The following is an 18,157-nucleotide window of genomic DNA, read 5'->3' as shown; positions in this document are numbered from 1 at the left end:
TAAAGAAGTTGCATATATGTACCTATGTCTTATAATATGCAATCTTTTCACTGGAGGATTGGAAGGTAAAATGAGATGACATTCTTTAGGATGTACTATGCCTATCTCCTCAAACACCCTGTAGGGATAGTAGTCTAGGCGGGAAAACATTTGACCTGGCATGGCAAGCTGCCCCAAATTTTATTTGTTAACCAGTGTACAAATAAAAGGGTAAATTTAAAATCGCAATTAAATTCCGCCCTTGCAAATGCGATTTCCTACAATTTCTTTTTTACAATTTTTTCAAGTTAGGGGAAAAAATAGTGGAAGGGAGAAAAGCATTATTATAGAATTACCTCGTTTATTATTTTATGACAAGAATGTACATAAGAAAAAATGAAGAAAATTATATTTTATAAAATCTTTCATTTTTTTGATAAAATCAATATTCATAGATTCGTTCCTGTTTATGGTTGCTACTGATGACGTCGCCGTCTAGGGTTCGTTAGGCTTAGGACCATAAATATTGATTTTAGCAAAAAAATAAGAGATCAAAATTGTAGGTATATAAAATGTAATTCCCTCTATTTTTGTTTGTATACATTTATGTTTATTTAGTAAGTTAATACTAAACGAGATAATTCAATAATTACACTTGGTCACTATTGGACCGCACGAAAAAATTTGCAAAGAAATTTAAAAAAATCGCAATTACAATTTAAGCCGGTATCATTTTGTCGAAAAGTTTAAAATGGCCGAGGTATTAAACAAAACTATAATTCGAACAAAATTATAATTCCTATATCACCTAAATGATGCAAGAGCTTACGATCGCGCTTTTACCGCATACGTACGACCTCAAACATTAATTTTAGCAAAAAAAAATAAGAGATCAAAATTATAAGTATAAAATATAGTTGTCTCCATTTTTATTTATGTACAATCATTTCTTAAAGTTAATAATAAACAATATAATTCGATAATTATGCTTCCCCTCCCCTTTCACTATTTCCCCCTTAACTCAGAAAATATCGATCGCACGAAAAAATTTGTAGAAGATTGCATTTGAAAAATTTCATTTCTTACCATTTTTGCCGAAAAGTTGAAAGTGGCGAAGATATTGAACAAAAATGGTTCTCCTTTTTATTTTCAAATTCAAGATGGCGTATATCGCAACAGTTGGATTCAGGTTCGATTTTAAAATTACACATTAAGCCGTTGAAAATTATCCGCCGAAATTCCAAATTTGCAAAGTAATATTTTGTTGAAAAATAAACAACGAGCTTGTTTCAAGCAGAAACAATTCAAATTATACTGAATGGCCTAGAACGGATAGAGGATGCCAGAAGTTGGGTATATCTTTGGGTAGGATTTTATTTAATTCAATAAATTCACTAAGTACCCAGCAGGTATCTATTGATATCTAAAATTTAAACAATTCAACGAATCTCTTTGAATTTTTTATCAGATCTTAAGCATTAAAAGACCCAACTTTAAGGAAAATTTCAAAGTATTAGTTCAATTTTTGTAATAGTTAAAAATAAATTATTTTTTTCGAAATTTTGCTATTTTTTGCATTTATCTAAACAACAAATAGGTATTACTATTTTAATTGGGAATAAGGCACAATTGAAGATTTATCTGTAAATAATCATATAAAAAAACTGTTGTGGACTAATTCTGGTGAAAAATGCTGAAAATACTGATACAAAAGGAAATGGAACTGGCTTTAGAAGAGGTAGTAACGGAAATGTAGTTTATCATTAGTAAAATAAATATTAGGTGCATACATATCTTGACAAATCTAATACTAAACTGTTTTAGCACTAATTGATGTTTTTCGACCCGATATTGACTGACATTAATGAGTTGTTTTGTGAGGAGATTACAGACTCATAAAATGGGGATATCACAGATTCTTTTGAAATCCTTACAAGGGAAGATTTGGATTAAATTGGGAAGTGCAGAGAACTCAAGAACAGAAAGTAAATTGGAGAAAAGATGAGTTTTGCACAATTTTCCAATATATAAACGTGAAATTAGAGAAGACACAGCTGTTAAAATAGTAAAAAAGTGTAATAAATAAATTTTTAATAAACTTAAGGGAGTCAAAATAAATTTCGGAGTATAAGATGGAATTTATATTTAAATAAGACACTTGGACGACATAAAAGTTCATTGACACTTGGGCGACATAAAGTTTCAGATCATTTAATAGTAGATGGGGAAATGGTACCCATTTTGTTAACCATTCTTTTTTATATCTAAATAGAAAACCAGTCAGATTCAGATTTAAATTTTGGTGGCTATGTTCAAGTGGTGGTTATTTTTAAATTTATTCCTTAAGTGGGAGCATCACCTAAAAAGTAAAACATGCTTTGCGTTTAGGAACACAGGTTGTCTTAGAATTTTTGTCAGTTTTCAAGAATAAAAATAATCATGGTTTTCTTCAACAATTTTTTTTCTCCTATAACTTATTGAAACAATTAAAAGCTGAATATTTTTCGCTCCTTCAACAATTCGAGAAAATAGAACTCAGCACACCGTTACAATCATCTGAAATAATGAAAAGACAGGGAACGAGTATCATATGATAGTTGTTTTGACAATACTTTATTTCTTTGACCAGATGATGCGATAATTCTGTCATTACATGTCATGCAGAGCCTATAAAACCGCAAAGATGTAACAGAACTAAAACGAGTACTGAATGTAGCACCTTTTCTAATATCTCAATACAATTATTACATGGGAGGTGTTGATCTACACAATAATGGTATAGTTCATTACACGATTGTTACAAAAGGGAAAAAATAGTAGTGGCCTTTATTTAAAATACTGTTGATAACTTACAATTATTTAACACCACAAAGATGTCAAGATGAATTCAAGATCAACAGAGTCATTGAATGTTTAACCAGTCTACAAGATTCAGATTGTACAGTCAGACAGTATATATGTGGACAAGTTGTAATGTCCTTATATATCCTAGGATTGTTTTGAAGAATATTATGGAAGTTAGTGTTTTAGCTAACATTGTGCTCACACAACAGTAATATTTTGTTTATTCCTGTATTATAGATAAAGATGGTTAGGGTCTGTTTAACATTGAAATGATAATCACACAATACAATGAATTGTTGAGTTCCTGGAAGAAGTATGACAAGAAAACCAACAAAGACTTGGTATGAGATCTTTAGCAAGACATGGCTCTGGTAGTTGTTCTGTGGACATTTCTGTGAAGAGGACTAATACATCTATGGCTCAAGATAGACACATATTGAGAAATGTAATTATGAAGCTGATGCCCCATAGGGATAATAATGACAAAGAGAATTAGGTTAATTTTAATTAAAACAAATTTGTTTTAGAAAATTTTATTACTAAGTAATGTTACACCTATTTTTTTCCTTTATTATCGCGCTCTGCTTTCCTTTCATTTGCACGCTTAAGTTGTTGTTTGGCGCTAAGATTGTGCCTTTTAGAGAACCTTTGGTTTTTTAAGAATTTGGCATCCATCTAAAAAAATAAAAAGTTATATGAATTAAATAATCTATAATAAAAAAAGGTATATATACTAAAATTACACGGGAGATTCTAAAAAAAAGTTAGTAGGTGAAATGGATAAATAATACTGATTGGTTGTTTTTAATATACACAAATTACTTTCATCATTTATTGATGGTAGCAATTGAAGAATACTAAAAGTATTTAGACCATAAAGTATAAGTGAGACATAGACATACAACAATAAAGCAACACTGGACGAAAGAGGTGTGTAGCAGCATGGAAAAATTTGTCCCAATTTTACCATTTTTTTTTATACACCTTTTACCCTAGGCAATGTTCACGGTGTTAACAAAGGTAAGTTGTGTTCTTCCTGATAGGTAATCATTAAACCACTTAACAATAATATGCTTATTCCAATACAGATAGTATCATGTGATCTCAAGTCAAGCGATACAAATATACAAGATTGGCCCTTATCAATATTTGTTCAGATCAGCTTTTATTGCTGCTACCCAGTCTAAATCCACATTGGCCTTTATTATATAAGAAATTTTCGTTATCTAAATGGTGCATGATTCTATTATTTACACATGTTTCCAGAGTCTTGGATAAGGCCAGTAAAAGTGAAATGGGTCGATAATTACTAGACAATGAGGTGTCACCTCCTTTATATATATATATATATATATATATATATATATATATATATATATATATATATATATATATATATATATATATATATATATATATAGTGGAACAACTTTTTTTTAGGGCACTGGGAACACTTTATGTAGTGAATGTTAAATTTACTAGAGTACTTAAAATAGTTGATAACTCTTTAATAGTATCAACCAATAACTTGTCTAGTCCACAGTCCACACCCAGTTTTACCCTTCAATTTATTTATTATATCTTCAATTTCCTCCTTTGTTGTGAACCCCCAAAAAAGATAATAGCTTGTGAAACTTATCAGAAATAGTCTATTTTGCTCACAAACAACTCACAGTCTATGGCTATGATTGAAGAATTCAAACTGACAAGATAGGACATGTTGCATGTAGTTTATCAAGTGGATTCAGGTAGGAAAAATTGTAACATCAATAGCTATTTTCATAAAAAATGCAGATAAGAGAAATTGCCAGGTCAATGACTATATGTAAAACTAATCTTACTTTTAAATATCTGTACTTAAGTTAACTTAGTTATAATTCCAAAGGAAAAATAAAAACAGATCTAGGGTTAAAAAATAATTTTATATTAAAAAATTGAAAAAGAAATTGTGGAAATTATACATGTATAGAAAGAAGAGAAAGACCCAGAAACAAGGTTCCTTGATAACATTGATGAAGACATGAGAAATATGGGAGTATCTGCTTGGCAGAGGAAGGCAATTGATAGGGACAACTGGAGAGAAATTCTTGAGGAGACTAGGACCCACGCAGGGTTGTAAACCCAGAATGATGATGATGAATGAATTTACCAGGACCAAAAGATCATAAACATAGAAGCATTTAGGAAAGAATAAAGATATATCAAAAAAATAACAAAAGGTAAAACATTCAAAAAGCCAAAATAAGGGTGCAAAACAGACTGAGGAAGGTCAAAGCTCAACTAGGGCAGTAACACCACTAATGATAATGATGAATAACAGAAAAGAATTTAGTAAAATGGGTACAAAAATTTTAGTGCTGGCCAAAAATGCTTTTCTTTCTATTCCTATAAACCTACTACATTACTTATATTGATATAGCTAAATTTGTATTTACAAGCTCTTTGGATAAACATAAACATATTTATATAAACATGTTATTTATTCAAAATTGAATATGAGAGCAAAAAAATTTTTTTCCTAATAATTATTTAATGTTTAATTAATCCTGAAGTGCCTGTGATCATTGAAGCTTACTTGGCATATTTTATACACCATTTACAAAAGTAAGCCAGAACTATATAACATTTTTGTTTTGGCCATTTCCTGTCATTTATAAAACAAAACAGCCACTGCATATCTTTTTAAATTTTTTTATGAGCAATCAAAACAAAATATTTAACAATAACCAACTTAATAAATCAACTAAATCACTAATAATCAAGAAGTTAAGAAGATTGTTTGTCTTTATATCAATTACAATTCAAGAAAATATGTATTGTAATGACATTATTTAGAGATTCACTGATTACTAGTCTGGCATTTTATCGTTGTTGTTCCATTTTTTTCTTTCACATTGGACATATAGGCAAAGAAATTACTTGACATCTAAAGATCAATTTCTTATATTGGCCCTAGTTGTCAGGTGTAGTTTCATAAGAAGCATCACTAATTCTTCAGGAATACCTTACAGTTATGTCATCAGCATGGTGAGTTGTGTTGAATATGATGTTTGAATTTACACCAAACTGGTAAAAATGAATAATTATCGCCTGGAACACTTTTGTACAGTATAATTCTCACACATTGGGTCGACTGTATTGACCACTCCTTTAGTGGAGTTTTTAGACTGTAAAACATCAAGTTGTTTTGTCAGAAAAGATGAACACAGACGAGTATATGGGGCTATCTTTGTTTTGGAATGTTATTTTGTTCCAAAGATGTTTTTGAACCACGATATAGCTTGTATACCAGTTTTCTGTGGTTAGGTTTCTATTTTTATTCTCAAAGACCTCTACCAAATTACCAACATCAGGAATCCGTCACTTGCTTTTGATAAGAAAAGCTGAGAAAATATTGTGATATTTCTGTAGTAATATTTCACAAATTCATTTTCAGTGGATCTTTGTACCAAACCAGGTTTTCATTACGGCAGAGAAAGGTGGGTTTTTAGTTTACTGTTTGGGTTTCAGGATCAATAGAGAGATCATAGGCATCATCTTCCTATTTGGAACATGAGTCAAGGTTACTTAATTAAATTGATTCAGTGGAACCACCTTTATCAATACTGCCTAGATAGTCACACTAGTTTATCAGGGTTTTTTATTAATGATCTGTTTAGCTTCTGTAATTTCGTATTAATACATTATCCTTAAAACACCAAAAAGTGGTATCAAACTGGTCAAAAGTTCAAATCATAATTGAGACAAAATGAAAATACTTTAGGTCTTGCTTGGCATATTTTGTACACCAAAATTTACACACAAAATAAATTCTGATCCCAAAGCACAGCACTGTAGCTTGCTCAATACATTGAAAACAATTGAGTGGGAGGTTACCTAGATAGGGGAGTTCAAAATTACCTTAGCGACCACTTAAGGGTTAAGTAAAATCTAAGTTAATTTTGTTTAGTTCGATAAACAAAATAATTCTTGCCCAATGTAAGAATTAAACATGTTTATATATTGTATTTAAGATCTTAGTACATCATCAGTTACTAAAAAGTCCACAGATTAAACAAGCATATTATTATTAAACAGTTAAAACGGCTTCAGACAATTCCACTTTATTCAAAAAATTCGGGAAGGACAATAAAAAATATTTGTTTTTCTAAGATACAATTATTTTGAAATCCCATTAGTTAGAAAATGTGAATTATTTAAAGTTTTTTACTTACCCCTAAGGTTGATTCATGACGAAACTGTTTTGGTTTTTTAATTCCGTTACGGTGAGCTTTGCGATCTAAAAAATTTAGCTTTTAAAACGAAGTTTGAAAAAATATTTGGTTTACCTACTTTGGTTATGATTTGTGTGATTCTTTGACTTGGCCATTGCTGTATAGGTAGAACCTAGAAATAAGAAATGTTTCAGAGGATATAAGTCAAAAATATAATTCACAGAATGTTGCAAAAATGTTTTAAAAGTATTTGTTTTACTTCGGAAATATAGAGATTAATGGATGTTAAGAATAAAATAAATATTAATTTAAACTTATTTACCTCCTCAGTTTTTCTTTAACTGTCAGACGTCAGAAGAAAGTTGGAATATTTTTCCATCTTGTGTCTGTCCATAATGGCCTTGTACAGAGTATAACACGAGTAACACGAACTATTGGCTATGGGCACAGACTATACGAGTCGAATTAATAAAGAAGAAATCTATTTTAAATTTTAAGGTTTTGTTTGTTGTCATTGTCATTTCTTTGTATCAACTTCAACGATTTTGTATTTTTTTTTAAATCCTATATGTGTAGCTTGTTATTTTTAGTTATGATGTAAAAAATATCAAGCATATAACTTTTTATGGAATCTTTAAATATGGTTAAAATAAAATTAATTGATTTGTGTTATACAAAGAACCATTCCTAACTCTTTATGTGTATCTGGATACTAAATATCATACAAATTGTTATATTAAATTAAACTCATTTGTCATTAAGTGTTAAATTTTGACAATTCATTTATAGTAACTTTTACTTCTTTCATTTCAAAATTTTGATTTAAACAATTTTCGATTAAAAGGAAAAGAGAAAATACGTACGTGCATCAGTTGTACCGTTTTTGTACCAAGTTGTACTATTGGATAATGACAATGACCTCAATGTCCTCAATTATCATTGCCAATGAAAATAAATTTTACACACAGAAAAAATGCTTTATTTATAAATTTAAAAAAATGCTACAGTATAAATTACAGTTATGCGTTAAAACATTGATTAATTTTATAATATTAAGTCAAAAATTAGATGTAAAGAGGTAACATGCAGTCATAACACATTATTTAAATATAAAATGTTAATTGTAATTCACCAAAGTCCGGAAGAAAAACCTCCCGGTGGAACTCGACCTTTTGGTTGTTGAGAAACTGGTTCCTTGGCTTGTGGAATCGGTGGCGGTACCACAGTTTTTGTTGGAGTCGTTGGAGATGCAGTTGGAGTATTTGTTCCTTCTAAAATGGAAGAACTATTTCTTCCATGGTCTTTTCGAGCTGGTTTTGATTCGTTTCCAGCATCACCAAATAAATTTGTATGGCCCCCGCCTGGAGGTCTTAAGACTCTACTAGAACTCCTGGAATTTTCATTTAAACCGGTGTAAATCCCTGTTGAACTCATTGTAAATGATTTACGACTAACTAATTTTAATTTTTTCTGGACTATCCTCTCCACAATTTTAAACTAGTTATTACCGGATTTTACTGCTTGCCCGCATACAAAACTACCGTCTTCGTTCCTAAATTAGATGTATGTCAACTGTCAAACGAGTTTTCACAAAGCTTACTACTTTTTTTATAACTGATTAAAAATAATCATTAACGGAAATCCAGATATCAGACACCGCGACCCGTTAAACTGTAATTAATTACGTATGAAAGTATTAGGAAATCGATTGTCTAAACCTCTGATCCCGGATATTTTTAATACCCCCAAATGTATGCAACCAATAATGAGGCAATCAGGAATCTATTCCATGATCAATAAAACTAAGTTAAATATTATCTCAAATATTCAAATAAATATGCGATGGAAGTATACTTAAAGTAATACAAAATATGTATTTGTCATTAATGACGTTATTATCTTATCTTATTAATTATTTAATTAATTAAAACTCGATTTTTTTATTTAAAGAAAGGGCCTGTTTAAAATATACGCCTAATAGTTATTAACCATACAGTTACGGACAATGTGTTAGACCTTTTCATTTTAGCGAATCTGCTGTGTCTACTCTATCCATTTTACTGACATGATCTTAGTGAGAACACCTGTGCAAAGTACATAGCCCTTGTGGTATAATTATACTCTACACTTGTGATGTTTCTGAGTTCAGTTTTCTGAAACTTGTAGGAGTAAGAGTATTTTTGTGTAGAGAAAGGAAGGTTGGAATATCCTGTTTTGTTTGTCTTTGCCACCCAAAACCCCGTTATTGCATATAGAATATTTTTTAAAGCAACAAGCAAGATATATGTTGTGTAGCTATCTCACTCTTATTATTTTATTAATATTGTTATTTTATTATAACAACATATTATGATCTCCAGATTATGTGATTTAAACAATAGTTGATAATGTAAACGTATGTACCTATTTTTTCATATTTTGAAGTTTTCAGTATAGACTTTTTGTTTTGTGGTTTTGGCATTGTTTTCTTGCTGTGTTTCGATTGGTATAACCTGATCACGTGTTGGACATTGACATCATAGCACACTACCACCTAGCATTGAAACTTCCGTGTTAAGGAATAAAACAATGATTGGCGCATCACCTAGTGATCGGGCGCATAACTATATACATGGCGCTAAATTCAAAAGTTTAGTAATATTACCTAGGATTGTGAACTCATTTTAAAGTAAAGGAAAATCGATATAATCCTAAAATAACAAGAAAAATCCTTATCCTATACGATAATAAATATTTTTCGTATACTTTTTGGGTTTTCTTGTTATGTTGGGACTATATTTATTTTCCATTACATTAAAATGCCAAAGTGGTTAAAAAAATTACAGAATAAAATATAGAATAAAATCTTTATTTATAAAAATGTTACAAGAAATGTTATATGTGTTACAAGAAATATTAATAATACAAGCCATGTGTAGTATAATTTAGTTTTCTTAATGTTGTGACAAGAACGGGTCAGTATTTAAATAATTGTTTTGTCATTCTTATCAAGTTTTATGTGAATAAAAGCCTAATTCTGCAAAAGACATTTTACTACAATTTTATTCGCATAAATTTACAATGGGGAAGTACTTTAGACCAGATAAACTAGAGGCTGGTCCAAACTGTCAAACTTCCACCAAAGAATTCAAACATTAGTAAGTATATAACATTCAAGAATTTTTTAGAAAGCAATGAATCTAAAGATAAATCCCTAGAAGGTAAAGATAAGTACATGCTTTTAAAAAATTAATCTACGATTACATAAGCGAAGCAATCAATCTGGAAAACCAATTGCTTTTTTCACACATACCCTCACAGATTCTGAATAAAAACATTATGCAATTGAAAAAAAAGCAAATGAGTTGAAGTATTTAAAAAAATGCAGACATTATCTGGTAGAAAAGCAATTCTAACCAATTACAGATTAAATCACTATTTGGTTTATATAGAATGACGGTATATATCAAATCTAACAAGGAGAACTAGCTTTACTTCACAAGAATTTATTAATTATCTACACTCTAAAGGAATATATTCAAGTAGAACAACACCATATAATCATGAAGAAAATGGTTAAGTCGAAAAATACAATGAGTTATATGGAAATTGGTGAATCTAGCATAGAAAACCAAAAATTTAGAATTCACTTAATGGAAAACTGCTTTACCATGTGCTCTGCACTATATAAGAAGTTTACTGTTGAATTGTTATATTATTGAATCAAGATAATGATGAAGGTCCAAATAACACACTAGAGAATTCCACTACTAAATAAATACCAGATGAGACAGAAAATTTACCTGTTCAAAAACCTGATGATAATGATGAACCAAGATTGGAAAATTCAGATTTTCATTCTAGCTGTAAATCAGCTGGAGCTAAAAATAAACCAAAATAGTTGCAATATTTTGTTCAAAAATAGGGACAGGTGAATGTAGTATAATTTAGTGTTCTAAATGTTGTGACAGGAACTTGTCAGTATTTAAATATTTTTTTTGTAATTCTAATGTCAAATTAAAGCCTAATAAGCAACAGACAGCCATCAGACATTCTGAGTTTTTTGTAGTACTTTCATCCTAATGCAATAACACACACTATCAGTGGTCAGTGAAAACTCTTACAGTCTGGCGTTCTACTCACAGAAAGAGAGAACTCAAGGACCCTGCTAAGTTGGAAACAGAACAATTAAATGATTTAGTTCTAGAAAGAAGTTTATATACATTTATACTCATACTATATGTTATATATTTATATGATAATACTTTTATTCTTATAATCAGAATCATAATGAGTTCCAGAAAAATATTCTGGTTATCAACAAAATTATGATTTTGATTAGATTAGCAAAATATTGCTTCTTGCAAAAAGAAAACCCAAGAATGAGGAATAACCGAATGATAGCAAATAGAAAAAACGAACAAAAAAAAAGAACAATGGATAAGGTAAATAATTTATTTCTAAGGTATGCTTAAAGTTTTCACCCAGAATGTAAGCTTTGCTAAAACCTGATATAGTAACTTTATTTGCTCAGTATAAACTCCAAACAACAGAGGATAATAATGTTTTTATGCCTGAAATGACAAACACAATTACAATCAACAGATTTTTTCACCAGTATGTCATCTTAAGATCAGACATCCCATCCCTGTCATCAACAGAATAGGAAAGATCCCTGTCAACACATTCAAATTTATTTATTCATAACTCTGAATGCCTTACCGCTGTCTATGTGGATGCAGGCTAATATACGGGACAAGCCGATTAAGTGTTACAACTTAGTGGTTAAGTACACAGTATTTTAAGATAATAAAATTAAATAATGTGAAATAAAAATATATTATGTACACAAACACATGCATGTACACATACATATATATATATATATATATATATATATATATATATATATATATATATATATATATATATATATATATATATATAATAAAGTTTTATATTGAGGTTGCAGTCATTAATAGTCATTAATATATATATATATATATATATATATATATATATATATATATATATATATATATATATATATATATATATATATATATATATATATAATTAAAGATGTAATGACATTTTAAAACCTATAAACCCAACAGTTAGTTCTATGATTCTAAAATCCAGCACAAACAATAAATATGGAAAAATAACATAACAAAAATAAAAAAATATGTAAAGTATTACCTAGTTACAATAAAAACATGAAGTATTTTACACAGTTAAGTTTCCAAACTCTATGGTACCAGTAACTCTTCTACTAATATTTATATATTTATTGAGGGACATATTAAATACATTTACATTTAGGTTGTTTAACAAAGATAAGTATCTATTCAGTGGGCTATTAGCACCATAGGTTGTTTTACAAAATGGAACATTAAAAGTACATAGATGAGGCAAACCATGGTATTATAATATGGTACTCTAAGACCAATCTCACTCACAAGAGAGGGACAGATCCCTCCTCATACTTAAAGCAGGCAAGCTCATAGACCTCTCCATGATAGTGTAGTCATGGTCTGCTAATCTAATCCAACTTTGAAAGGCGCACACCTGTAGAAATTTATGCCGAACCCTCTCTAAGGTGATGCTTTTTAAGATAGTTGTTGAACCACCACCTACAAATAATTCAAATACTAAGCTAAGTAAGACTGGTTTTATATATAATTTTAGGTTAAATTTATAAACTAATTTTATAGTAAAAGGTCAGATATAATGTGAATAAGAATATAGGTCAGTGGTATAATAGTTCTTACCTGGTCCTGGTAAAAACAAACTCGGAACGGCTGTTCTCGTAATACCGCTATTTCCAACATTGACTATATCTTCCTCTTTAAAATGACTAGCGCATACACGAAAATTGTTATAAATAGTTTCTTTTGCAGCATTCTCTAATTAGGGCTCTTAACAGCATTCACCCATTTATCAAACATATCCATTTAATGTCCTGGACTTAAAAAAGTAGTATCAAAGAATATAGACGCTTAAGCGTCTATATTCTTTGGTAGTATCCATGCAATCTGGAACACATCTTTTTTGTTCAGTTCTTCGTCTCTACATTGTTATTCCATGTAATGTGTTCGATTCCATAATAAAAAATCGTCGAAAATTGTACGATTTTGCACTATTTATACAAAAAATTTTAAATTATAAAAAATAAAACAAATACAAATATGGCGCCGTATTTGTCTAAACTCAACTTTGACTTGATCACAGCACACTCACTCCGTGCAGGAACGAGACTAGCAGCGCCACCAAGCGAATGGGCGCCTAATCCGAACATGATTTGACCTTGGCTATCCCTGTTACCAATCTAGGTGTAATTTATCTATGATTGACATGACAATGGAGGAATGAACGAGGCGACGAGTACCGAGTACGACAGAGCACAATACAAATACAATTTGAATTTTAAAATAATTGTAATAAATAAATTAAGGTTAGGTTATGACAAATTTGTATTAAAAAAGGGTTTGTTGTAAAAATGACCGAAATTGAAACTGTATTTCCGGGTCATGTTATAGAAAATGTTAAATCCTTGAGAGGTGTTACAATTTTGGGTCCAGGCCTTCGCCAGAATGAGGATAAACCAAACACCTTATGTGTTGCCCAGCCAGGAAAACTTTTCTATAAAAACCCTAATATATATTGGATCGAAGGAAATAGGAGAAGATATATTCCTAAAAAAGGTGATTTGGTGGTTGGAGTGATCATTAAAAAATCAGGAGATACTTTAAAAGTGGACATTGGTACTGCCGAGCATGCTGCCTTATCCTTACTATCTTTTGAAGGAGCAACCAAAAAGCAGAAACCTGATGTACAAGTTGGAGATGTAGTTTATGCTCGGCTGTTGAGTGCTCACAGAGAAATGGAGCCAGAGTTAGTGTGTGTAGACTCTTATTATAAAGCTGGACCATTAGGCATTCTCTCAGATGAAGGATTTTATACAAATGTATCTCTAGTATTAGCACAACAGCTTTTAGATATTGAAAATCCTCTCTTGAGAATGATTGGACGAAAGTTTCCTTATGAAATAGCTATAGGTGTAAATGGTAAAGTTTGGATTAATGCTAACACTACTAGTGACATTCTTAGTATAGTAAAAATTTTGGAAACCACTGACCAACATCTTAAAATACCAAATAGTCTTAGAGCTGCATCCAATATGAATTCAGCTTAATTTAATAATATAATAAATATAATTCATACCTGTATGTTTTTTTTCATTTGCTTAGTATTACCTTAATGTTTCATTTTACTCTTAAATTTATAGCACTGATTGTTTATAACAATTGGTGCTATAAAGTAAATTATGCATTGCATAAATTGTTTATCTATTTTACCTGTTTTCTTTCATACAGAAATAGTGTATAGTTTTATGTAGTCTGATTTAATAAACAGTCTAATACAATTAATCATTACTTTAATCTTGACATTTTTGAGCTATTTGCTAATTTTTCTAGTATACTCTAACAAATACCCTTGACAAATGTTCATAACCAGAAAAAATGTTGTTTATGGATAATGACAAGATCATTAAGTATATGATACTCATAAAAACCAAAATTAAAGAAATAAATAACATTCTTTATTGACCAACGTCCCAAATGGCCATTGACTGATGTCCGCAAGTACAAACCTGAATTATTAAAACAAAGATGAATTTTCCCGTTGCTGGAACAAGGAGACCATATGGCTGAACAGTACTCCAGTATAGACCTAACCAAAGAACAATAGGTCATTCTTGTGGATACAATTAAGAAAAAACTAGAATTTCTAGTAATAAAGGCTAGCATCTTTGACACCCTAATTAATATAGAATTAGTATGATCGACAAAAGTTAATTTCTCATCAAAAATTTATACCCAGATTAGTTACTTTAGATTATGTATTTTAGTGGCTGGTTATTAATAAAGTAACTTGACACAAACCTAGTAGTTTTTCTGGAGAAACTTATAAAATTGCATTTGTTGATATTCAAATATAGCTTATTATTTTGGCACCACTCTAACAAACAATTTAGTCCTCCTGCAGCAGTTCCTGATCTGAATTACTTTCAAAAATTTGAGATCATCAGGAAATTTTGTACAGCTACTATACAAAAACCATGTAACTATATCATTCACAAAAAATATTAAATAGGAGAGGAGAACTACGGCTCAGAAAAATTATAACCTTTTTGAATACAACCAGTGAAAGAGCTTCTCTACCAAGAAACAAAGTTTGGGTAGAATCTATTCAAAATTAACTTGGTATACAGTATTTCCTGATCAACACAATCAAATACCTTAGAGAAATCTATGTAAATTTAATCAGTCTGTATCCTGCTTTCAATGTTTAGAAAATCAAGTTGATAAGTTAATAGATTAGTCAAACTTGATATGTTTTTGGAGAAGCTATATTATTCCTGATATATAAGACCCTTACACATCCAAGAAATCTGCTTGCTAACTGGACAATCAAATAATTTTGTTATTGCAGATTCGATACAGATGCTGCGACAGTCTTCAATGTTATTTTTTTGGACGGTTTTAAAAATTGGAACAACATAGCTTCCTTTCCAGACAAAGACTTGTTAAATAGTAGATACAATGGCAATACAATTGTGCTTACACATTTTTTAGCAATGCTAGGAATACCATCAACACCATTTGAAAGCTTATTTGGAAGATCAGCAATTTCCTTAAAGATTTCTAGCTTTGAAATTTCTGTGCACTTATACTAATATTCATAACTTTATTTTTAAGAGGGTACAAAGTGTTTTAATTGTCAGTATAGACATATTGAAAAAATACCTTACACAAATTTGCCATCTCTTGACTGTCCATAGAAGTTTGATTGCCATAAAACATTGAGCTGGGTAGACTATGGTTAGACCTATCATTTATATACTTCCAGAAAGACTTAGGATTCTCCATTAGTCTTGCATCCAGACCTCTCATGTAGTTAGAAAAACAGATATTTGAGTCTATTACAGTCTAAAAGGCCACTGAGACAATTTTATATAGTTGTCAATAAATTGCTCTGCATTGTAAGCCAAATTCGTTCGTTTTTTAGCTAATTAATTTGCGTAAGTCCGAAGAAAACCATTTGGGAAAAGTAGAAGCGTGGTATTTTTTAAAGGTGCACAATAGGCAATATCAGTAAATAGAAGCTCATAGAACAATCGAACTGCATCATTTATGCCAATATTCCCTAGAGATTTTACCCTGTAATGATTTCCGGACCATCAGCTTAATGAGCCACATTTTAAAGTTATTTCTAAAAATCATACATCAAAGGATATATATATATATATATATATATATATATATATATATATATATATATATATATATATATATATATATATATATAGTAAACGGGTCAGAGATATGGACTTTCAATAAACATTAAGAAAACAAAATGTATGATTATCTACTCTAAAAAGGAACAGCAAATTGGTAGAATCTTAGAAATAATTGAATCCTAGAGAAATGACATTCCCTAGAAATAAAATATAGGATAGATAAAGCAAGATCTGCATTTCAAAAAATGGCTAAGCTATTCAAATGCCATGATTTATCAGTAGGTACCCATAAAAATTAGGTTACTACGATGTTATATCTTTCCTATACTGTTATACGGAGTTGATTCTTAGACTCATTGCATGAGGAATTATAATTTGACTATTCCTCATCAGCAAACTATCAAGGAAGGTTATTTTATCTTTAATCTTAACAAATGCTTTTAAATCTTTATGTAAATTATTTATTTGTTTTGGCCCAACCTTTTTTTATGAAATTCTTTATATCAATTAAAGTTTTGTCTTTGCTAGTCTCTTCTTTGATTTTTTGCAGTTGATTATTTGAAACATAATCAATATCTAAACAAATCAATATCTAAATCATTTTTTTATTACAGGCAATTCCGAGCAACATCTCGATAGCGTATCAGCTATATATAATTCTTTTCCTTTTTTATACATCAGATTATAATCATACTTCTGCAATTTAAATAACATTCTTTGAAGTCGTGGTGGCGCATTCATTAAAGGTTTCTTAACTATGGATATCAATGGTTTGTGATCAGTTTCTATATCAAACTTTGAAGCATATACATAATTATGAAATGTCTCACATGCCACCAGAACTCCAAGAAGTTATTTTTCAATTTGTGCGTAGTTTTGTTGTGTTAAAATTAAAGCCTTTGATATGTAAGCTATTTTGGGAGATAGTGATGGTAACGATGATTCTTGAACGAAGGACCAGTGGATGATGAAGCATTTGACTGCAATCGTGACCCTGTAGAGGATGACGACTATGTTTTAGTCCAAAAAGTCCAAAAATATATTTTATGCGCAAAACCAACAAAATAGCTGCCTCGTGTTTCATTTCCCCATTGTTCCTGATATTGCTTTGGTGGAGAAAGAAGACGTCAGATTTGTTCTTCTAAATCCAACGTCATTTCGCAATAACAAGAGGCTGACAACATCTTACGATAAATTTAAAATAAATTTTGGTCATTTAGACGTTCGCGAATTGGTCTTCTTTTCAAATATCAGCTCTTATGTTTTCTTGGGAAATAGGTAGGGGAAATGCGGGTATTACCGCCCAGCGGCAAATACCGCCCACTCTATACAATATGTTAAACATAGAGAAATAGTAACTTTGACAACGTTGAAGTGACGTCACGATACTACCGAGAGAAGCGAGCAACAAGATCGCCAGCCATAAGCACGTTTAGTTGTTTGACAGAGATAAACGTGTTTTGTGTGGTGCTGATATAATATTTACGTGCTCGAAAATAATTTGTAAGTAACTTATTTTTATACTTAATTTATTGATTTTTTTATTAATTAGTGACCGGTCCTCTTATATATATGGATCGAAACAAATTCTTTCAATATTTTGAGAAATAACGATTAACAATTGTTTTGCTTATAATATGGCGATGGCGGGTAATTTCGCCCAACTTGGGCGGTATTACCCTCCAGTGAGCGGTATTAAACATTAATTTATACATTTTTAATTTAGGATAAAGAATGCCAAAGGCAACGGTGAATTCACGGAAAAAGGCAACTTGGAGTGCAGAACAACTTCAGGAAGCTATAAATGCAGTTAGAAACGGAAAGGGAAAAAGGC

The 18,157-nt window shown here is 30.3% G+C and overlaps 3 protein-coding genes across 3 annotated transcripts; 1 reads left to right on the top strand and 2 right to left on the bottom strand.

The window, feature by feature from the left end:
- Positions 1-3,340: 3,340 nt before the first annotated feature.
- RpL29 (ribosomal protein L29) lies at positions 3,341-7,491 on the bottom strand. The gene is made up of 4 exons (XM_072532879.1): positions 7,360-7,491; positions 7,156-7,209; positions 7,038-7,102; positions 3,341-3,498 (listed from the first exon to the last, which is right to left on the bottom strand). The coding sequence occupies exons 2-4, from the start codon at positions 7,190-7,192 to the stop codon at positions 3,379-3,381; spliced, it is 222 nt and encodes a 73-aa protein (XP_072388980.1). The 5' UTR covers positions 7,193-7,209; positions 7,360-7,491; the 3' UTR covers positions 3,341-3,378.
- A 674-nt stretch (positions 7,492-8,165) lies between these two features.
- On the bottom strand, positions 8,166-8,471 carry LOC140442497 (uncharacterized). Its single transcript, XM_072533565.1, has one exon. It carries the CDS (start codon positions 8,469-8,471, stop codon positions 8,166-8,168), a length of 306 nt encoding a protein of 101 aa, XP_072389666.1.
- Positions 8,472-13,378: 4,907 nt separating this feature from the next.
- On the top strand, positions 13,379-14,442 carry Rrp40 (exosome complex component Rrp40). Its single transcript, XM_072532877.1, has one exon. It carries the CDS (start codon positions 13,519-13,521, stop codon positions 14,212-14,214), a length of 696 nt encoding a protein of 231 aa, XP_072388978.1. The 5' UTR covers positions 13,379-13,518; the 3' UTR covers positions 14,215-14,442.
- The last annotated feature ends 3,715 nt before the right edge of the window (positions 14,443-18,157 follow it).

The sequence above is a fragment of the Diabrotica undecimpunctata genome, chromosome 5 (genome assembly GCF_040954645.1).
Source record: "Diabrotica undecimpunctata isolate CICGRU chromosome 5, icDiaUnde3, whole genome shotgun sequence".
In the NCBI taxonomy this organism is placed as follows: Eukaryota; Metazoa; Arthropoda; class Insecta; order Coleoptera; family Chrysomelidae; genus Diabrotica; species Diabrotica undecimpunctata.
The sequence above is the reverse complement of the archived record's forward strand: the minus strand, read 5'-3'. Positions and strand labels throughout refer to the sequence as shown.

Coding starts and splice junctions, on each gene's coding strand:
- RpL29 (XM_072532879.1), bottom strand. CDS start 7,192: ATGGCCAAGTCAAAGAATCACACAAATCATAACCAAA. Junction 7,103..7,155: donor TCACACAAATCATAACCAAA/GTAGGTAAACCA, acceptor TAAATTTTTTAG/ATCGCAAAGCTCACCGTAAC. Junction 3,499..7,037: donor GTCATGAATCAACCTTAGGG/GTAAGTAAAAAA, acceptor TTATTTTTTTAG/ATGGATGCCAAATTCTTAAA.
- LOC140442497 (XM_072533565.1), bottom strand. CDS start 8,471: ATGAGTTCAACAGGGATTTACACCGGTTTAAATGAAAATTCCAGGAGT.
- Rrp40 (XM_072532877.1), top strand. CDS start 13,519: ATGACCGAAATTGAAACTGTATTTCCGGGTCATGTTATAGAAAATGTT.